The sequence below is a fragment of the Danio rerio genome, chromosome 18 (genome assembly GCF_052040795.2).
Source record: "Danio rerio strain M-AB ecotype USA chromosome 18, GRCz13ab, whole genome shotgun sequence".
NCBI classification, from domain to species: Eukaryota; Metazoa; Chordata; class Actinopteri; order Cypriniformes; family Danionidae; genus Danio; species Danio rerio.
In genome coordinates, this window is record NC_141038.1 from 26,054,427 (window position 1) to 26,077,918 (window position 23,492).

At 35.0% G+C, this 23,492-nt stretch overlaps 2 protein-coding genes across 22 annotated transcripts in view; both read right to left on the reverse strand.

The window, feature by feature from the left end:
- On the reverse strand, window positions 1-23,300 carry LOC147839735 (uncharacterized). Of its 10 annotated transcripts, none has more exons than XR_015514971.1 (37): window positions 23,132-23,300; window positions 22,039-22,159; window positions 21,798-21,960; window positions 21,425-21,617; window positions 21,216-21,287; window positions 20,999-21,070; window positions 20,782-20,853; window positions 20,565-20,636; window positions 20,350-20,421; window positions 20,133-20,204; window positions 19,916-19,987; window positions 19,699-19,770; window positions 19,482-19,553; window positions 19,265-19,336; window positions 19,048-19,119; window positions 18,831-18,902; window positions 18,614-18,685; window positions 18,397-18,468; window positions 18,180-18,251; window positions 17,963-18,034; window positions 17,746-17,817; window positions 17,529-17,600; window positions 11,788-11,893; window positions 9,628-9,698; window positions 7,559-9,500; window positions 7,222-7,296; window positions 5,409-5,441; window positions 5,172-5,222; window positions 5,036-5,068; window positions 4,856-4,906; window positions 4,720-4,752; window positions 4,522-4,572; window positions 4,182-4,232; window positions 4,043-4,075; window positions 3,222-3,287; window positions 2,000-2,323; window positions 1-299 (listed from the first exon to the last, which is right to left on the reverse strand). XR_015514971.1 is itself a non-coding variant. In XM_087293162.1 (37 exons), exons 2-37 carry the CDS (start codon window positions 22,154-22,156, stop codon window positions 2,073-2,075), a joined length of 4,650 nt encoding a protein of 1,549 aa, XP_087149288.1. In that variant the 5' UTR covers window positions 22,157-22,159; window positions 23,132-23,300; the 3' UTR covers window positions 1-2,072. The 10 variants fall into 10 exon arrangements, 6 of the variants coding, with proteins under 6 accessions (XP_087149288.1, XP_087149289.1, XP_087149290.1 ...); XM_087293162.1 differs by adding an exon at window positions 4,386-4,418 and having other exon boundaries at window positions 1-2,323; XM_087293163.1 differs by having other exon boundaries at window positions 1-2,323.
- The window catches only part of LOC147832830 (uncharacterized), a 102,700-nt gene that overhangs the window by 37,397 nt on the left and 41,811 nt on the right, over window positions 1-23,492 (reverse strand). The gene's annotated exons all lie outside the window — the stretch shown is intronic.

A 23,492-nucleotide genomic window follows, 5' to 3' on the forward strand; every position in this document is an offset into this window, starting at 1 on the left:
TGAACAAAATGCAAGTTTTATTTGTGCATGTTTAGAAAATCTAATTAATACAAGTAAAACATTAGCTTTACTAACTATCGATGGACCATAAAACCAAACAAACCTGCACAAAAATCAAACAAATCTGCACAACACCTGTGTGAACCAAACAAACGGCATATAACCATTTAAAAAAATAAAATAAAATAAAAAGCAAAACAGTAACACTTTACTTTAAGGGGTGTTCATAAAAACTGTCATAAATATGTTATGATTCTGACATCACACATGTCATGAATATGAATGAAATATTATGCATGCTTATGACAGCTGCCATTAAGTGTCATTCACTCAGTTACAACATTTTAAATGCAAAGATGATGATATGATGTTTGTTATGACAACTTGACAAACAAATAAATCACATCTGGTCTTAGTAATGACAACCTAACATAATCAAAACAAGTAGTTTATAATTGTCATGAAGCCATTATAATCATGTCATGAATATTTATCCAATCACTTTTTTAATTTTTTTTTATTTAAATGACATTTTTAAAAATGTTATTACTCTGTCAATCACAACATTTTAATAACACATTTAGCTTTTACCAATTTACTCGAGATCAATAAAAATATGAATGAAGCTGTAATAAAATTCACACACAATTAATGTTCATTTTATAAAATTACACAATTATAATGCCCTCATGACAATCATATTTATGACAGATTTATGGCATGTTTTTCTCTTGTCTTGGTATTGTCAAGTTGTCATGACAAAAATAAAAAGAGCTTGTGATGTATTTGTTTGTTCAGTTGTCATTTAAAATGACATAACTGAGGAAATGACATCTAATTATACGGAGACCTGGAAGGGACGTGATGGTGGAAAAAAAAATTGGTGGAAGAAAAAAAAAAACTGGGTGGTAGGAAGACATATTACTGAAGTTTCTGCGTTCCCTCGCAAAGATGTTTGGCGTTCCCTCGCAAAACTGTTTCTCCACAAACACTTCCTGCTCACTTCATTTACAAAAATCCTCACATTTTTGCCAAAATTCTCCCGTATTTTCACATTCTATCCCACTTTCTTTACATTAAAGCTGTGCGTTGATCTTCGCCTTTCATTTGTAACCTCTGAACCAGTGAATGCATGCATAAGCGCTGATTGACAGATGCGCTTCATACAATAAACTGATCCCAGATCAGCTTCTGTACACGCCATTTAATGTGACACCTCTGTTATCAAACAAGTGAGCAGCCAATGAATCTCTTGTTTTGTTTTGTTTGATAACAGAGGTGTCTCTGTAAGAATGCACAGATCAATAATGAAAGCATTCCATTACTGTTTGTACTCATTTAAGAGAAAATTAGCTGTTTAAAGTAAAACATGCAGGATGGAGATGTTTATTTGTGTATTTGTCAGTGTATTTGTCTGTTTAAACATACACCCGAATCCAAAAGTGTCATGCACTTTTGCTTTTCTGTAAATGGTGTGTACAGAAGCTGATCTGGGACCAATATATTGTACGGCGCTCGTCTGACAATGAGCGCTTACATGCATTTATAGGTTCAGAGGTAGCATATGAAAGGCGATGGTCGACGCACAGCTTTAATGTAAAGAAAGTGAATGCAGACATTTTAATATTAATTTCAGCGTGCTTTCAAGATTAAAAATATATCAGAAACATGGGAAAATACTTAATGATAGGATGATAATGGGATAGAATGGTAAAATACGGGAGAATTTCGGTAAAAACGGGAGGGTTTACATGAATGAGAACAGGAAGTGTTTATGGAGAAACGGTTTTACGAGAGAACGCAAAACATCTTCGCGAGGTAATGCAAAAAAAAAATATTTTTTTCCTATCACTCTGTTTTTTTTTCTCCTACCCAGTTTTTTTTTCCTTCCACCAATTTTTTTCCTACACCTGTTTTTCCCCACCTTTACGTCCCTTCCAGCTCTCCTTATAATTACAACTGTCATAAGCATGCATAAAATCTCATTCATATTCATGACATGTTATGTAACAATTATAAAGATTTCATTACAGTCTTATAAACACACATCCTTCAAGTGTTAGCAAAAAGACTTAGTTTTTTTCTACCTGATTCCTTTTCAGCATCAAACCTCTGTTTCTGACAAAGTCCCTGATGTTTTGAATGGAGCGATTTGCCAACATGGGATGCTCTGCAGATTTGCATTGTTGGCATTCTATTTTTGTGGCAAGTTTACCCTTGGAAACATGGCTATGGAAATGTCTCAGTACTGCAGCAATTTCATCAGGAGACCATGGTCTTTTTGTTTTTCTTCTTGCGTTATTTTCAGGAGATTTGAGAACGACTGCAAATAAAAATAAAAAAAAACAGATTCATGGGATCAGCACCATGTTGATCAGAGCTCATCTCCATTTCCCAACCACCCCCTCCTCCCAATCATTATCTTTATTTAGGTTTTTTATTATTACTAGAAGCAATAGTATTGTCACAATACTCAATTTTGGAACTGATCGGTACTGGAATTTTAAAACCGTCTATTTCCCGATAATATCCAAGCGTTGCTGAGCTAGTTCTTTAACAGTGCTGTTTTGCCATTGTGTTTATGTGCTCAACAGAAATGATTGTGTCATCAGTTCACCAAACTCACCACTGTTTACTGAGTGTAAACACAGATACAAGAACACTGAATCATTTTAAATATGTAAAGATCAGCTGGTCTGTCTATAAGCTGACATATGAACAATCCACTGATGAATCAACTAATCTTCACAGCTTCAAAACACTCCAGTGTCCGTATTTCTGTGTTTAAACTCGGTAAACAGTGTTGAGTTCGGTGAATTGATAACCTTCACAGCCTATTCTGTTGAGCATGTGAACACAACAGCAAATCAGTAGCATTTAAGAACACGATCAACAGTGCTTCAATTTTAGTGGGAACATTTAGTGGACGTAAATTTCAGTACCGACTGGACCGCATTAGAAAACACTAAGGTGCAATGATTTAATTTGTACAATTTTGTTTAAACTAATCGACCATCCTTGGCACTACATTGTACCTTAATGAAAATGTAAATAAATAAAATGAAATAACCTAATTTATGATATTGGCAATATTCCTTCATACAGGCTCTTAGCCTTCTTTTTGTTTTAAACAAAAACACCAATTACTATATATAAACTTTGATTCTTAAGTATGTGATTCTCTAATAAATGATATTGTATGTATGCTTGTGTAGTTTTACCAGTTTGTTCACACTTTTCCTTTCGGGTTCTCTTTTTCTTTTTCCCACAAGTGTTTCTGTAAATGGCTAAAAATAAATGAAAAAAAAAAACACATAAAAACATTGTAGGGGACTTCCTGGTACATTCTAGGACCTAAATGAACAAGTATAGGGGATATAAATTTAAATTGAAGATAGCTTTTGTTTATTCATCTGTCTGCAATAGATTTCTACACATTTATCCATCCTCTAAAAACCCCTCTACAAACAGAACTACAAACTGTCAAAAATCAACTGCTTGTTACAAATTGTCATGAACACACCAGCCACAACCTCCTCACCTGCTACATTCACCCTAGCTGCTTTGAGACTGCAGACTTCCCAACAATATAGTACGTGAAAAAGAGTAGAGTCCCTGCTATGCTAAAAAAAACATTCACCTGATTTCCAGTTTCCTCCAAATCTTGAGAAAAAGCTAATAAAGTCTTTGGTTTCTAAAGTTATAGTTATATCATAGTTGTGTCACAAATTACCTGATCTACAAAAACTTGATATTTTATAATAAATTAATAACTATTTTGTAGGACTTTCTACACAGTTGGTCCTCTGCACTATGGATAGATAAAGGATGTAGTCAAACACTGATGTACAATGGGGAAACATATACACACCCTAGAGGGAACAGCATTAAAAATGCTGTGTAAAAATTGCTAACTGGATTTAAATGAGAGTTTCTCTATGCATTGCTTTAACACTATTTTTACAATTATAGTCCAATTCCAGTCAAAGTAACAATGAATTTAACATTAAAGTAAATAAAACAGAAAACATGTTTGTCATACCTTGAGATGGGCCTTCTAATGCAGAGTCAACCTCTATAAAAGGAGTAAAAAAAAAAAAAAACTTAAAAAAATATAGTAGACACTGCTTGATACAAAATGGACCAAACCTCAGCTGTGAAAATGAGGTAGAATCTCATACCATCTGATGCGCTTGGTGATTCTTCACAGGATTGCCTGGCTCTCTTCATTCCTGCAATATAAACAGTCCGGATTACTACACTGGTTCTGGTGCCAAATAATAATAATAATAATAATAATAATAATAATAATAATAATAATAATATTGAAATATCTCTTCAATTGGTTAATACAGTAGTTAAAAAAATGTATATGTTTGTTGTACCTTGAGATGGGCCTTCCAATGCAGAGTTGACCTCTATTTTATAGTATTGTTTTTACAAATTTTATATAGTAGACACTGCTTGGTATATATGAAATAAACCAAACCTCAGCTGTGAAAATGAGGTACAATCTCATACCATCTGATGCCCTTGCAGATTCTTCACAGGATTGCCTGGCTCTCTTCATTCCTGCAATATAAACAGTCCGGATTACTACACTGGTTCTGGTGCCAAATAATAATAATAATAATAATAATAATAATAATAATAATAATATTGAAATATCTCTTCAATTGGTTAATACAGTAGTTAAAAAAATGTATATGTTTGTTGTACCTTGAGATGGGCCTTCCAATGCAGAGTTGACCTCTATAAAATTTGTAAAAACAATACTATAAAATATAGTAGACACTGCTTGGTATATATGAAATAAACCAAACCTCAGCTGTGAAAATGAGGTACAATCTCATACCATCTGATGCCCTTGCAGATTCTTCACAGGATTGCCTGGCTCTCTTCATTCCTGCAATATAAACAGTCCAGATTACTACACTGGTTCTGGTGCCAAATAATAATAATAATAATAATAATATTGAAATATCTCTTCAATTGGTTAATACAGTAGTTAAAAAAATGTATATGTTTGTTGTACCTTGAGATGGGCCTTCCAATGCAGAGTTGACCTCTATAAAATTTGTAAAAACAATACTATAAAATATAGTAGACACTGCTTGGTATATATGAAATAAACCAAACCTCAGCTGTGAAAATGAGGTACAATCTCATACCATCTGATGCCCTTGCAGATTCTTCAAAGGGTTGCCCGGCTCTCTTCATTCCTGCAATATAAACAGTTCAGATTACTTTACTAGTTCTGATGCCAAGTTTTTAAATATTACATACTACAGTTACCTATAAGTAAACAAAACGATATTAAAGACACAAAACCTGTACTTATACATCTTAAATGTAATATTTATTCTTAACTTAAATTGTGCAATGAATTGAATTTTCATGTGTCATACCATGAGATGGGCCTTCTAATGCAGTGTCAATATCTATAAAATAAATAATAATATACTGTAGCAGTATATATAACTTTTATAGTTTAGAAATGACATACAAACAGTTCAACACTTTTAAGTGTTTTTTGTTGTACATCATATTGTGTTTACTTTAGGCCCAATCCCAATTCTGTTTTTGTACCTCTACCCCTTGACCCTTGGCCCTTGAAACAGAGTATGAAGGGGAAGGGCTTCAAAATTTACCCCTAAGAATTGGGACAGCACTACAGCACCTGCATAAGTCATCATATGTCCTCGTGAGCCCTTGATTGACGATGGCAACTGCTGTAGTGATTTCAGTTGTGTTATTTTTTGGTATTTATCTTCAGGAAATCACTGAAGGCATATATTATGTTATCATAATGATCTAATGTGGCAATAAGATCATAACTTTACTGCAGATTTACACAATGGCCAAATTCATCAATGCAAACACTCAAACAACTCTCAGCCTCTAGTTTTCAAAAAGGGTATTCGAGTGTCAGAATGTTGTGGGACTGCTGTACAGGAGACATTATTATGGATTATAGATAGCCAAATTTATTATATACTTATACATTATTATACTTATAAATAGCCAAGTTTTTATTTTAGCGTTTTTTTTTTTTTTTTTTAAATCACACTAAAATATGAACGTGGTTATGAATGTATAAAAACATATGCTTGTTTGTTTAAAAAATTTGTAATAACAAAAAATTACTAAATTGTGCATGTCTTTACTTTCGTGTGCAGACATGCAGCCGTTGTCGCTGGTGTTTTCTGGGAAATTTTCTTACACCTTGGTTTTGAGTGTGGTCCTGAAAAATCTGCTTCGAGGGGTATCTAGCCCTTCCGCTTAGTCCTACGCCTTCAAGCTAAAAAAATTGGGACACCCCTACCCTTTCCTGTGAACATGCAAAATGAGAGGAAGGGCCAAGGAATAGAATTGGGATTGGGCCTTAATTATTAATATTTAAATGTCTATGGCCCAATCCCAATTCTACTCTTTAGCCCTTTCCCTTACCCAACTCTCTTTAGCTTAAAGGCGTAAGGCTAAGGGGAAGGGGTAGATAGCCCTTTGAACTGAGATTTTTTAGGACCACACTTGAAGGCAAGGGGTAAGACAATATCCCAGAATACACCAGCTAAAATAGCAGCATAGCAGCACACGGAAGTCAGGAGAGGCAAATTAGTAGTTTTTGTCCTTATTATGAACTTTTACAGCAAACAAGCACATTTTTTAATACATTCATAACCGCACACGTATTTTACTGTTATGTTAAACAAAAAATAAATAAAACGCTAAAATAAAAACAGCTTAATTTGGCTATCTATAATCCATAATAATGTCTCTTGTATAGTAGTCACACAACATTCTGACACTCGAATACCGTCAGTAATGTCTAGTGGCTGGGAATTAGCTGTTTACAGTGTCTGCTCTAATGTTCATGCTGTTTTTGGTGTGTTTGTATTGATGAATATGGCCATTGTGTAAATGCGCAGTACAGTTATGAGCTTACTGCCACATTAGATTATTATATATGCATAATATATGCCTTCAGTAATTTCCTGAAGATAAATACCAAAAAATAACACAACTGGAATCACTACAGCAGTTGCAATCAACTGATCTCATATGAAGCAAGAGATCGCAATGACATGAGTGCAGGTGTTATGGTGCTGTTCCATTTCTTAGAGGCACATTTTAAAGCCCTTCCCCTTCACACTCGGCTTTAAGGGAAAGAGGTAGGGGTAAAAAAATTGAAATGGGATTGGGCCTATATCTCTATTTTACCATTTTTTCTCTGTGTTGTTGGAACCGACTCATCATCGTCTTCACTTCCGTCAATGTCACTGAAGTCTAGGTTATCTAACAAAAGACAAACAATTTGAGTACCAGATAAGTTTAACATTGCAAATTGCATGAGTAGATAAAATGAACACAATAATTACTCTGAAATATAAGCATTACATTGTTCAAGTTCTTTAGTATGTCAAATATAATACTATAAAAACTATACTATAGAACTATGTACTATAAATACTAATTAATTACTTTATATTAAAATAAACTATAATTTGTACAATAAACTATACAATCAAATGTGCAACAAATTTAATATACTCCTTACCTTCTATTTCAATATCTTCCAGGGTTTTGCCTTGAAGGTTCTTAACAGAACCTTTCTCCATGGCAATTAGAAGTTTTGAAATTTTAGCTAGCTGAGTTGTAGCCTCTGGAAGCCTATAGTATTCACGATGGATACGAATATCATGGCCCAGAAAGTCTGCAACTTGGTCAAGCTCATTATTTTTGAGATTTAGGACCTGTGACAATGTTGCGACATGCTTACGCAATTGTGTTGAGCGGAGAAGTTCTGGGTTCTGAGCACCACACTCTTCAGCAAAAACCCTCAAACAGTCTTGCCCTCGATAAGGGGTTAAGCAGTTGGGTCTGGCAAATAAGAATGTGTTCTCATCTGGTACTCCACATTCTTGTCTTTTGCTTATGAGTAAGTTTAGGGCATTGACCATGTCTGGCGAAAGTAACACAGCAACTTTACGCCCCCTTTTACCCCTTATTTCTACTCGGCTGAAATGTTCACAAAGTTTTTGTTCAAATTTTGTAAGGCCCATGGCAACATCTTTGTGTAACGGAGCTCTGTCCCTCTCTTGGTATCCCTTAATTTCCATCTTTGCAACCTCTCCTCCGCGTCTTCTGTTAAACAAAATGATTTTGGCAAGTGTTGCTTTACAAAGATCTCCATACGCTTGAGGGGATGACGACGATTTTAAGTTTTCTGAAACCAAATCTGTAACCTTCTCCAGATGGCCGTGAAGTTTTTGAACATCCTCTGTGAAGGGAAGCGTGGATGGTTTGTTAAAGTGTGCTTCGTGTAAGGTGGTTAGTGCTCGGTGAGACACTAGTTCTGACCATTTCGCATCATAGAGTTTTTTAAAAGCATGCACTGACTTTATGCCTTCGTCGTCTTCTGCCATCAATGCTCTACAATGAAGTATGTCACAGATTTTATTTAAAGAGTGACCTAACTTTAGAGCAAGGCTTGGAGTGCGGTAGATTTGTTTGTCATCATCAAATCCAGATACTTTTTTAACGGCCTGGACAACAACCTTGAAATTGGCCGGTTTAACAGCTTCTTCAACAGTCTGTATGGAAAATTCTCTTCTAAGGATCAAAAGAAGTCGTCCGACCTCCCTAAGCTTCTGCCGTATGTAATCATTCTTCGTTAGATCCTGGCCATGCTTATTAAAAAATGATTGAGCCAACTGAAGAAGACAAAAGTCACTCCTCACAGCAGCAGAAACGTCATCATCCTTTAGCCCGGTCAACAATTTCCAAACCCCCTGTGATATCTGTTGACAAAGAGCTGAACCAGACATTTCTGCTAAAGACAAGACCTTAGATCTTCCAGGCTGTGTCCGATTATCCAATGGCTTTGACAGACAATTCCGTACATGCCGCCACAAATCTCGCCGCAGAAACATAGCTTTGCAATACATACAATGAACATAATGTTTAGGATTATATTTTTTCTTTGGTTCGCGTCTTAGTTTTAATAATCCCTTACCACTCGATAGAACGTCTACATTATGTTCATAATTTCCTTTGTTTCTGAGATTGTCCAGCAATTGTTTTCGTTCTTTAGAATGGACTGGCAATGCCAAAGCTCTAGCAACATCTACATTTGTTTTTTCATGAATTTTTAAGTGCCTTGCAAATTTCGTCTGTGGTTTCCCACATATGTAACAATAGTTCTTGTGACCTGAAGTGGTAATTTTTGAAGACTGAATACCAGGACTTTTCCCAGTCTCTGTGGTATCTTCAGCAATTGTGTCCTGCTGCATTGTAGAGACTGGTTCATTCAGCAGTGACTCTTCAACTGGAATTTCTTTTTGACCGTCAATGTCATTTTGTTTTTCTGTCTTGGCATCACTACAGGAGCCATTCCTTGTCTTTTCTATATCTGTACTCTCTTCTGAACTTTCTGAGAAACTGTTAGGAACATACTCCTGATCAGACATGTCTTCACTGAAAATCTCATTTTCAGAAGTCTGAAATGAAAAAAAATATATATATTTTATCATGTATAGACAATATAAACTAATCTTTACTTGAAATAAATAGTTTAACAGTTAGTAAATCAATATTTTTTATAATGATGTGATTAAATGCACTTACTGATAATTCAGACTCTGGTTCAAATTGAACTGCTTTATTAAAGCATGATCTGTGCCAGAAACAGGAGCAAACTAGGCAGAATACATAATGAATATAAGGTTGGTTAATTTGATCTATACAATTAGCATATTTCAGAACTTTGGGTAAATGTTCTTAAATTGAGAAATAAAAAAGACACGCATGAAATTAACAGCTCACAGATAAAAGCAAGAGTTCAAGAAAATCTCCTTTCTCAAACCAGATTACCATTACATTTTGAATGAAAAAAACAAAACAAAACATGGCATTAGCTGAACTGCAGGCTAATTGTGACCACTCCTGTGTGAAACCCTGGCTAAAGTCATATAATCTAATTCTGAGAAAAGAGTGTCAAAGTCATAGCCATAAAAATGACAAAGAATATGCAATTTCTCTTCATTGCAGTAGTTGAAAGACTTAAATATACAATTAAAGTCAGAATTATTAGCCCCCCCCCCTGTTATTTTTTTCCACAATTTCTGATTAACGGAGAGCAAATATTTTTGCAACATTTCTAATCATAATAGTTTTAATAACTCATTTCTAATAACTTATTTATTTTCTCTTTTTTCATGATGACAGTAAATAATATTAGACTAGATATTCTTCAAGACACTTCTATACAGCTTAAAGTGACATTTAAAGGCTTCACTAGGGTAATTAGGTTAACTAGGCAGGTTAGGGTAATTAAGTAAATTATTGTATAATGATGGTTTACTCTGTAGACTATTGAAAAAATATATAGCTTAAGGGGGGTAATAATTTTGACCTAAAATGTTTTTAAAAATGTGAAACTACTTTTATTCTAGTTGAAATAAAAAAAATCAGACTATACAGCTTAAAGTGACATTTAAAGGCTTTACTAGGTTAAATTAGGGTGGTTAGGTTAATTTGGCAAGTTATTGTGAACGATGGTTTGTTCTGTAGACAAAAAAATATATAGCTTAAAGGGGCTAAAACTTTTGACCTTAAAATGGGTTTTTAAAAAGTTTAAAACAGCATTTATTCTAGCCAAAATAAAACAAATAAGACTTTCTCCAGAAGAAAAAAATATTATCACACAAACTGTGAAAATTATCTTGCTCTATTAAACATAATTAAATATTTTTAAAATCAGATGTGGACTAATTATTCTGACTTCAACTGTAAAATGCTTTAAGATACAGCACTACATGTACAGTACATATAACATAATACATATAGAAACAAACTATTTTATCAACACTGTAAATTTTTGTAGCAAAATTTTTTTAGAGGTTTACTACCTAAACAATGATTTCAATCATCTCCATTTACTTTTAGCACTGAATAAACATCTGATTTTCATATCATTTTCTTAATAAATTTATTTTCTACTATTAAAGACTGTAAAGCGACTTTAAAATCTCCTCACACACGATTGCCAGGTAGACTCAATGAAGCAAGAGATAACCTGTAATTTATCCTTGTTCCTGTTTCTGTGGAGATTTTTCTGCTTCAATGCTGACATTTCAAAATATTTTTTTTTATTTTGTTTTATAGCCCAACACGCATCAAAGTAACCCTGCTTATTTCAAGTTTTTTGTATTGCTTGTATGCTAAAAAAAGTTGGTTTTTATAGCACACTGATGCTTTAGTTTGATTGCCAGACAGGTCAGCAATTATGAAGCACGAGGAACAGAATTGTTTAACAGCTAAAGTATATCATGGTGGAATAGCCCCAAGGGTGATATAATGGATTATTGTTTTGGAGAATGACAAGTAAGACTTAATCTTTGACAAAGCTGGAGAGGAATCTAAAGAAAAGTTTTTATTTATTTATTTTTTTTTTTTAAATGCAGCTATTATAAGTCTACTGTATGTTTACCAGGCCTACTCGCTGTGGCGACCCCAGATTAATAAAGGGACTAAGCTGAAAAGAAAATGAATGAATGAACGAAAATAAATTGTTGACATGGCCTAACTTGATTTGTATTAAAGACATCACGGTTATATTTTCACATTATATTCTTTACCTTTGTCTAAAATGATTTAACGTAAAAAAAAAAAAATTTTAAAAAGCATTAAATCGAAAAATGACTTTAGCTGGGTTTTCACAGAGTGTTACAATTAAATTTATTATTATTATTATTATTTTTAAATTGACCAAAGCACAATACTTACATTTACATTTCACCCCAATCCACTTAAATGCGTTGTAGGGCCCACTGCAGCTGGCACATTTATCCAAGCTTGACACAGCTACTGATATTACATCATGTTTACAAATCTGTTGAAAAAAAATCATGTCTTTAAACATACTATTTAACTATGTAATTACATCAGACACATCAAGTCAAGATAAAAACACTTTTTACATAAAAGTTAAGAAACTAACTAGAGGTTTGCTCCTTAATTCACTTGTATTAACAAGGCAAACAATCAGGGAGACAAAAGGCAAACTTCTGCCATGATTTTATCAGTTAATAACAATAAAAAAAATATTAAACCATGAGTAAATATGACATGACAGCAGCAGTAAACACAACACACAATAAGACACCATCAGTAAATGAGGACAAAACACATAACCTATAGGTCCAATCTGACTTTAACAGAAACCTGCATATTCTAACCCTCCCTCAAAACACACAACATGACAACAGCAGTGAATACGAGGACATACACCTAATTTAATACACAATACAGCACAATCAGTAATTATGGGGACACTACACACAACCTATAGGTAAAATCCTGCTTTAGTAATGGAAACCTGACCCTCCCCCACAGTACACAACATGACAGCAACAGTGATTATGGGGACACTACACACAACCTACAGTATATTAATACAAAATAGGACATCATCAGTAAATAACACCACACAGAGCCTAATTTAATACACAATATAACATCATAAGCAAATATGAGAAAACAACACAAAACATATAATTATACACAATATAACATCCATTAGTAAATACGAGGACACACAAAACACAACCCATATTAAATAGACAATATGACATCATCAGTAATTATGAGGACACTACACACAACCAATAGGTCCAATCTGGCTTAAGTAATGGAAACCTGCATCTTCTGTCCCTCCCCCACCATACACAACATGACAACAACAGTGAATACGAGGACACACAACCTAATTTAATACACAGCACAATCAGTACTTATGAGGACACTACTAAAGCCAGATTGAACCTATTGGTTGTGTGTAGTGTCCTCATAATTACTGATTGTGCTGTATTGTGTATTAAATTAGGTTGTGTGTCCTTGTATTCACTGTTGTTGTCACGTTGTGTACTGCGGGGGAGGGACAGAAAATGCAGGTGTTTCTTAAAGTCAGATTGGACCTATAGGTTGTAGGCATGGGCTAATATGATTCTGACAATATGATTACCTTGGATAAAATAAAAATCAAAGTATATTTTAAGAAACAAAATATTTTTGAAACATTGAACATGTCAGGCTAAATTTAAATATATAATTCACTGTTTCCTTTAAGATTTTTTTTCAGATGTGGCGGCAGACTTTCTTGGGCCTTTTACACAAATCTACCAACTACCTGTGGCGTCATTTCAATGTCAAATGTATTGAGCACAGTATTGCAAGTCGAGATTGCATTTATGCAATATGTAGCATGCAAATCTCTGCTTGCATGCCGATTTCCTCTGTTAGTAGATAAACTTCTTGAACATCTTGCAACATCAGTGAATACGGGGACACACAACCTAATTTAATACACAATACAGCACAATTAGTAATTATGAGGACACTACACACACAACCAATAGGTCCAATCTGGCTTAAGTAATGGAAACCTGCATCTTCTGTCCCTCCCCCACCATACACAACATGACAACAACAGTGAATACGAGGACACACAACCTAATTTAATACACAATACAGCACAATCAGTAACTATGAGGACACTACTAAAGCCAGATTGAACCTATTGGTTGTGTGTAGTGTCCTCATAATTACTGATTGTGTGGTATTGTGTATTAAATTACATTGTGTTTTCTCGTATTCACTGTTGTTGTCACGTTGTGTACTGCGGGGGAGGGACAGAAAATGCAGGTGTTTCTTAAAGTCAGATTGGACCTATAGGTTGTAGGCATGGGCTAATATGATTCTGACAATATGATTACCTTGGATAAAATAAAAATCAAAGTATATTTTAAGAAACAAAATATTTTTGAAACATTGAACATGTCAGGCTAAATTTAAATATATAATTCACTGTTTCCTTTAAGATTTTTTTTCAGATGTGGCGGCAGACTTTCTTGGGCCTTTTACACAAATCTACCAACTACCTGTGGCGTCATTTCAATGTCAAATGTATTGAGCACAGTATTGCAAGTCGAGATTGCATTTATGCAATATGTAGCATGCAAATCTCTGCTTGCATGCCGATTTCCTCTGTTAGTAGATAAACTTCTTGAACATCTTGCAACATCAGTGAATACGGGGACACACAACCTAATTTAATACACAATACAGCACAATTAGTAATTATGAGGACACTACACACACAACCAATAGGTCCAATCTGGCTTAAGTAATGGAAACCTGCATCTTCTGTCCCTCCCCCACCATACACAACATGACAACAACAGTGAATACGAGGACACACAACCTAATTTAATACACAATACAGCACAATCAGTAACTATGAGGACACTACTAAAGCCAGATTGAACCTATTGGTTGTGTGTAGTGTCCTCATAATTACTGATTGTGTGGTATTGTGTATTAAATTACATTGTGTTTTCTCGTATTCACTGTTGTTGTCACGTTGTGTACTGCGGGGGAGGGACAGAAAATGCAGGTGTTTCTTAAAGTCAGATTGGACCTATAGGTTGTAGGCATGGGCTGATATGATTCTGACAATATGATTACCTTGGATAAAATAAAAATCAAAGTATATTTTAAGAAACAAAATATTTTTAAAACATTGAACATGTCAGGCTAAATTTAAATATATAATTCACTGTTTCCTTTAAGATTTTTTTTCAGATGTGGCGGCAGACTTTCTTGGGCCTTTTACACAAATCTACCAACTACGTGTGGCGTTATTTCAATGTCAAATGTATTGAGCACAGTATTGCAAGTCGAGATTGCATTTATGCAATATGTAGCATGCAAATCTCTGCTTGCATGCCGATTTCCTCTGTTAGTAGATAAACTTCTTGAAAATCTTGCAACCACAGTGAATACGAGGACACACAAAACAGCACAATCGGTAATTATGAGGACACTACACACAACCAATAGGTCCAATCTGGCTTAAGTAATGGAAACCTGCATCTTCTGTCCCTCCCCCACCATACACAACATGACAACAACAGTGAATACGAGGACACACAACCTAATTTAATACACAATACAGCACAATCAGTAACTATGAGGACACTCCTAAAGCCAGATTGAACCTATTGGTTGTGTGTAGTGTCCTCATAATTACTGATTGTGCTGTATTGTGTATTAAATTAGGTTGTGTGTCCTTGTATTCACTGTTGTTGTCACGTTGTGTACTGCGGGGGAGGGACAGAAAATGCAGGTGTTTCTTAAAGTCAGATTGGACCTATAGGTTGTAGGCATGGGCTAATATGATTCTGACAATATGATTACCTTGGATAAAATAAAAATCTAAGTATATTTTAAGAAACAAAATATTTTTGAAACATTGAACATGTCAGGCTAAATTTAAATATATAATTCACTGTTTCCTTTAAGATTTTTTTTTCAGATGTGGCGGCAGACTTTCTTGGGCCTTTTACACAAATCTACCAACTACCTGTGGCGTCATTTCAATGTCAAATGTATTGAGCACAGTATTGCAAGTCGAGATTGCATTTATGCAATATGTAGCATGCAAATCTCTGCTTGCATGCCGATTTCCTCTGTTAGTAGATAAACTTCTTGAACATCTTGCAACATCAGTGAATACGGGGACACACAACCTAATTTAATACACAATACAGCACAATTAGTAATTATGAGGACACTACACACACAACCAATAGGTCCAATCTGGCTTAAGAAATGGAAACCTGCATCTTCTGTCCCTCCCCCACCATACACAACATGACAACAACAGTGAATACGAGGACACACAACCTAATTTAATACACAATACAGCACAATCAGTAACTATGAGGACACTACTAAAGCCAGATTGAACCTATTGGTTGTGTGTAGTGTCCTCATAATTACTGATTGTGTGGTATTGTGTATTAAATTACATTGTGTTTTCTCGTATTCACTGTTGTTGTCACGTTGTGTACTGCGGGGGAGGGACAGAAAATGCAGGTGTTTCTTAAAGTCAGATTGGACCTATAGGTTGTAGGCATGGGCTGATATGATTCTGACAATATGATTACCTTGGATAAAATAAAAATCAAAGTATATTTTAAGAAACAAAATATTTTTAAAACATTGAACATGTCAGGCTAAATTTAAATATATAATTCACTGTTTCCTTTAAGATTTTTTTTCAGATGTGGCGGCAGACTTTCTTGGGCCTTTTACACAAATCTACCAACTACGTGTGGCGTTATTTCAATGTCAAATGTATTGAGCACAGTATTGCAAGTCGAGATTGCATTTATGCAATATGTAGCATGCAAATCTCTGCTTGCATGCCGATTTCCTCTGTTAGTAGATAAACTTCTTGAAAATCTTGCAACCACAGTGAATACGAGGACACACAAAACAGCACAATCGGTAATTATGAGGACACTACACACAACCAATAGGTCCAATCTGGCTTAAGTAATGGAAACCTGCATCTTCTGTCCCTCCCCCACCATACACAACATGACAACAACAGTGAATACGAGGACACACAACCTAATTTAATACACAATACAGCACAATCAGTAACTATGAGGACACTCCTAAAGCCAGATTGAACCTATTGGTTGTGTGTAGTGTCCTCATAATTACTGATTGTGCTGTATTGTGTATTAAATTAGGTTGTGTGTCCTTGTATTCACTGTTGTTGTCACGTTGTGTACTGCGGGGGAGGGACAGAAAATGCAGGTGTTTCTTAAAGTCAGATTGGACCTATAGGTTGTAGGCATGGGCTAATATGATTCTGACAATATGATTACCTTGGATAAAATAAAAATCTAAGTATATTTTAAGAAAAAAAATATTTTTGAAACATTGAACATGTCAGGCTAAATTTAAATATATAATTCACTGTTTCCTTTAAGATTTTTTTTTCAGATGTGGCGGCAGACTTTCTTGGGCCTTTTACACAAATCTACCAACTACCTGTGGCGTCATTTCAATGTCAAATGTATTGAGCACAGTATTGCAAGTCGAGATTGCATTTATGCAATATGTAGCATGCAAATCTCTGCTTGCATGCCAATTTCCTCTGTTAGTAGATAAACTTCTTGAACATCTTGCAACATCAGTGAATACGGGGACACACAACCTAATTTAATACACAATACAGCACAATTAGTAATTATGAGGACACTACACACACAACCAATAGGTCCAATCTGGCTTAAGTAATGGAAACCTGCATCTTCTGTCCCTCCCCCACCATACACAACATGACAACAACAGTGAATACGAGGACACACAACCTAATTTAATACACAATACAGAACAATCAGTAACTATGGGGACACTACACACAACCAACATTTATACAAAATAGGAAATCATCACTAAATACAAGGACACAACACACAACCCATATTATTACACAATAGGACACCATCAAAAAATTGGACAGCGTGCAACACACACCCCAATCTGACTTTAGTAAGAGAAACCTGCATCTGCCAATTATTCACAATTTAAATTTGACATAATATCCAATAACACAAATTGCCCGGAGAGCAATTCTGCTAGGTATCAAACACTTAAAATATATTTACCTTCTGTGTTCCACCATTCTCTCCTTCACAGCTGAGTGAAGTACTGGTCTGGATTTCAGTGTCAGAGGTCGCCTGTGTAGATGAGCAACACAATATTAATATATGTAAACCCTTACACAATTGACAAACTGTATAAACATTAAACTTTGTCACAGTTTTAGCATATATAGAGCTAAACTAAAGGGAAAATAGACGGTCAGTGATGTCAGACATTTACCTTCTGTGTTCCACCATTCTCTCCTGCACAGCTGAGTGAAGTACTGGTCTGGATTTCAGTGTCAGAGGTCGCCTGTGTAGATGAGCAACACAATATTAATATATGTAAACCCTTACACAATTGACAAACTGTATAAACAGTAAACTTTGTGGTAGTTTTAGCATATATAGAGCTAAACTAAAGGGAAAATCGACAGTCAGTGATGTCAGACAATTACCTTCTGTGTTCCACCATTCTCTCCTGCACAGCTGAGTGAAGTACTGGTCTGGATTTCAGTGTCAGAGGTCGCCTGTGTAGATGAACAACACAATATTAATATATGTAAACCCTTACACAATTGACAAACTGTATAAACAGTAAACTTTGTGGTAGTTTTAGCATATATAGAGCTAAACTAAAGGGAAAATAGACAGTCAGTGATGTCAGACATTTACCTTCTGTGTTCCACCATTCTCTCCTGCACAGCTGAGTGAAGTACTGGTCTGGATTTCAGTGTCAGAGGTCGCCTGTGTAGATGAACAACACAATATTAATATATGTAAACCCTTACACAATTGACAAACTGTATAAACATTAAACTTTGTCACAGTTTTAGCATATATAGAACTAAACTAAAGGGAAAATAGACAGTCAGTGATGTCAGACATTTACCTTCTGTGTTCCACCATTCTCTCCTGCACAGCTGAGTGAAGTACTGGTCTGGATTTCAGTGTCAGAGGTCGCCTGTGTAGATGAGCAACACAATATTAATATATGTAAACCCTTACACAATTGACAAACTGTATAAACAGTAAACTTTGTGGTAGTTTTAGCATATATAGAGCTAAACTAAAGGGAAAATAGACAGTCAGTGATGTCAGACATTTACCTTCTGTGTTCCACCATTCTCTCCTGCACAGCTGAGTGAAGTACTGGTCTGGATTTCAGTGTCAGAGGTCGCCTGTGTAGATGAGCAACACAATATTAATATATGTAAACCCTTACACAATTGACAAACTGTATAAACAGTAAACTTTGTGGTAATTTTAGCATATATAGAGCTAAACTAAAGGGAAAATAGACAGTCAGTGATGTCAGACATTTACCTTCTGTGTTCCACCATTCTCTCCTGCACAGCTGAGTGAAGTACTGGTCTGGATTTCAGTGTCAGAGGTCGCCTGTGTAGATGAGCAACACAATATTAATATATGTAAACCCTTACACAATTGACAAACTGTATAAACAGTAAACTTTGTCACAGTTTTAGCATATATAGAGCTAAACTAAAGGGAAAATAGACAGTCAGTGATGTCAGACATTTACCTTCTGTGTTCCACCATTCTCTCCTGCACAGCTGAGTGAAGTACTGGTCTGGATTTCAGTGTCAGAGGTCGCCTGTGTAGATGAACAACACAATATTAATATATGTAAACCCTTACACAATTGACAAACTGTATAAACAGTAAACTTTGTGGTAGTTTTAGAATATATAGAGCTAAACTAAAGGGAAAATAGACAGTCAGTGATGTCAGACATTTACCTTCTGTGTTCCACCATTCTCTCCTGCACAGCTGAGTGAAGTACTGGTCTGGATTTCAGTGTCAGAGGTCGCCTGTGTAGATGAACAACACAATATTAATATATGTAAACCCTTACACAATTGACAAACTGTATAAACATTAAACTTTGTCACAGTTTTAGCATATATAGAACTAAACTAAAGGGAAAATAGACAGTCAGTGATGTCAGACATTTACCTTCTGTGTTCCACCATTCTCTCCTGCACAGCTGAGTGAAGTACTGGTCTGGATTTCAGTGTCAGAGGTCGCCTGTGTAGATGAGCAACACAATATTAATATATGTAAACCCTTACACAATTGACAAACTGTATAAACAGTAAACTTTGTGGTAGTTTTAGCATATATAGAGCTAAACTAAAGGGAAAATAGACAGTCAGTGATGTCAGACATTTACCTTCTGTGTTCCACCATTCTCTCCTGCACAGCTGAGTGAAGTACTGGTCTGGATTTCAGTGTCAGAGGTCGCCTGTGTAGATGAGCAACACAATATTAATATATGTAAACCCTTACACAATTGACAAACTGTATAAACAGTAAACTTTGTCACAGTTTTAGCATATATAGAGCTAAACTAAAGGGAAAATAGACAGTCAGTGATGTCAGACATTTACCTTCTGTGTTCCACCATTCTCTCCTGCACAGCTGAGTGAAGTACTGGTCTGGATTTCAGTGTCAGAGGTCGCCTGTGTAGATGAACAACACAATATTAATATATGTAAACCCTTACACAATTGACAAACTGTATAAACAGTAAACTTTGTGGTAATTTTAGCATATATAGAGCTAAACTAAAGGGAAAATAGACAGTCAGTGATGTCAGACATTTACCTTCTGTGTTCCACCATTCTCTCCTGCACAGCTGAGTGAAGTACTGGTCTGGATTTCAGTGTCAGAGGTCGCCTGTGTAGATGAACAACACAATATTAATATATGTAAACCCTTACACAATTGACAAACTGTATAAACATTAAACTTTGTCACAGTTTTAGCATATATAGAACTAAACTAAAGGGAAAATAGACAGTCAGTGATGTCAGACATTTACCTTCTGTGTTCCACCATTCTCTCCTGCACAGCTGAGTGAAGTACTGGTCTGGATTTCAGTGTCAGAGGTCGCCTGTGTAGATGAACAACACAATATTAATATATGTAAACCCTTACACAATTGACAAACTGTATAAACAGTAAACTTTGTCAGTTTTAGCATATATAGAGCTAAACTAAAGGGAAAATAGACAGTCAGTGATGTCAGACATTTACCTTCTGTGTTCCACCATTCTCTCCTGCACAGCTGAGTGAAGTACTGGTCTGGATTTCAGTGTCAGAGGTCGCCTGTGTAGATGAACAACACAATAATAATATATGTAAACCCTTACACAATTGACAAACTGTATAAACATTAAACTTTGTCACAGTTTTAGCATATATAGAACTAAACTAAAGGGAAAATAGACAGTCAGTGATGTCAGACATTTACCTTCTGTGTTCCACCATTCTCTCCTGCACAGCTGAGTGAAGTACTGGTCTGGATTTCAGTGTCAGAGGTCGCCTGTGTAGATGAACAACACAATATTAATATATGTAAACCCTTACACAATTGACAAACTGTATAAACAGTAAACTTTGTGGTAGTTTTAGAATATATAGAGCTAAACTAAAGGGAAAATAGACAGTCAGTGATGTCAGACATTTACCTTCTGTGTTCCACCATTCTCTCCTGCACAGCTGAGTGAAGTACTGGTCTGGATTTCAGTGTCAGAGGTCGCCTGTGTAGATGAGCAACACAATATTAATATATGTAAACCCTTACACAATTGACAAACTGTATAAACAGTAAACTTTGTCACAGTTTTAGCATATATAGAGCTAAACTAAAGGGAAAATAGACAGTCAGTGATGTCAGACATTTACCTTCTGTGTTCCACCATTCTCTCCTGCACAGCTGAGTGAAGTACTGGTCTGGATTTCAGTGTCAGAGGTCGCCTGTGTAGATGAGCAACACAATATTAATATATGTAAACCCTTGCAGAATATAGTATTTTTACAGATTTAAGTTTATTTTGGCTTTATTATCTAGAACCAAATAATTTTTAAAGAAAACAAGTTTAATCTCTGCATACCTTGTTTCTCCATGGCCACTCTGAATCGCCATAGTTATAAGTGATCTCTTGCCCTGGACTGATGTCCTTTGTTGCGAATAAGCACAAATGGGGCTTTCTATCAACGTTGATTATTTTCATTTTGCTGTTTGGGTTTATATGATCATCATTAATAAGTCTACCCAACGAGCCATCTTCTCTTGCAGCATCAACCCTGAATCACAGAGAACAATGCCACCTCATGTAATTACAGTATTTACTAAATTACACACTAAGTAATTGCAGATCACAAAAAAATTATCAAGTTTATGAATAGACAATTTAATTTTTTTATTACTTTTTTGAAAATATGGAAACATAAATGATAGCACATTTAATAAAGCAATATACATACCATAACTGTTTTCCATTAAAACGGAATTCAAACAAAAACACTTCAAGTGCATTATGATAAAGTCTGCGTCTTCTTTCACATTCTTCTTTGGTTATTATGTCTCCTCGATATTCAACTAGAAAATCTCCTTTTCTATAGTGGCAAGAGCTGAACACTCCCCGACCTAGCAAAGAATTTTTCTGATTAGTCATGAAAAAAACAATTCTTGGAGATCCCTGACGTAAATGACTTTTTTTCTTACCTTTGAATGAATTTATGTATTTTATTTCAAATCCAGTTTTATCTTTTGAAGTAGAAGCATAGTACACAGCTTCATCATTCGGCTTCAGTTTGACTCTCTGGGACCTTGCTGTTGCCATTTTCTGCAATGCACCAATGTCAATATATAATAATTTTATCAGATATGTTTTTAGTTTATTCTTTTTTACAAAGGGTACACATATTAAAGATTGTGCTTTGTCTGTAATATGCATGTCAGTATAACATGCCAGTGAAACAGGAAAAACATTTTAATCAAAAATTATTTGTTTGATTTTGCAGATTTTCTCTTTTTCTTTGTCACTAGAAATGTCTAGATATGGCAAATACACACAGACTTCATATTTAAGAAGATGAAACATCTGTATACACGTTGCCTTTACAGAAAAAAAAATAACATTGTATACACATGTGCAAAACACAAATGTGAAATGTGTGCTTCTAGAACACATTTGTGTGAATCACATGTTAATTCATGTCAAAACCACCAAAAGTGTTCTGGAATCACGTTTCATGTTTCTATTTTATATATGTGAATGTCTTGTGACAATTTTGTAAGTGTAAGCAACATTATTTATAATTAAATCAAAATGAGGACTAAATAAAACGATTAAATTATCATCACGTGCTATGAAAAATACAGGTAACACACAGTTATGAAAACATATTTGTCTTGTATCTTGGGTGCCCTGAAAACTTCTAATAACAAGTTAGGCCATAACGTGTAACTTGTCATTAACGTTACACAACGTTAGTGATATCAAACTGACAATAACCTTATGACTTGATTGGCAAATACTCTTACATGATTAATAAGCACACTAAAACGATTACATGTAACGCATCTGTTACTTTGGTAAAGCATGACGACATTGCAAACATAAACGTAATGCTAAAACAATAAATCAACATATTAAAAACGATAGTTCATCACTCTTGACAGGAAATGAAAAGTACGCTAACTTACAAGGTTTTATTAACAGTTACTTGGTTTACTGGCTTCTAAGTTTAATCAAATAATGCACATTAATCGTGTAGTAGACTTAATTATTTAGGTGGTTAGTTAACAGTCTTACCTGAAGGGTCTTACTGATGATTGACACCCATGTGTCATCGGATCTTCCAGCATGCAATCGCTTGAGTCCAGTGGCTATTAATTTCCACAAATTAATTCACATTTAATCAATCGTGTGCAATCAATCGTCGAATAAAACGCTCCGTGCTTCCTCGTCTTGTCTTCAATTCGACTCTCCATCTGTCCAGCGCGGGAATTGATTGAGTCAGGTGGTGGCGATTAGCCAATAACTGGCATTCATATTTTTTATTGATCTTTTAAAGGTAGTGGGTTATTTTTATTATTTAATTAGAACGTAATTCATATTTTATATCTGTTTAAAACTATTTTTTCAATCATTATTGTTAACAGATGTTTGACAG

Bases quoted from the DNA above. Each gene is read 5' to 3' on its own strand.
- LOC147839735 (XM_087293160.1), bottom strand. From the start codon at position 22,270: ATGCATATTACAGACAAAGCACAATCTTTAATATGTGTACCCTTTGTA. The intron at 19,554-19,698 runs GTAAATGTCTGA...TCATCTACACAG, and splicing joins AGAATGGTGGAACACAGAAG to GCGACCTCTGACACTGAAAT. The intron at 4,907-5,035 runs GTACAACAAACA...TTTATATTGCAG, and splicing joins ATTGGAAGGCCCATCTCAAG to GAATGAAGAGAGCCAGGCAA.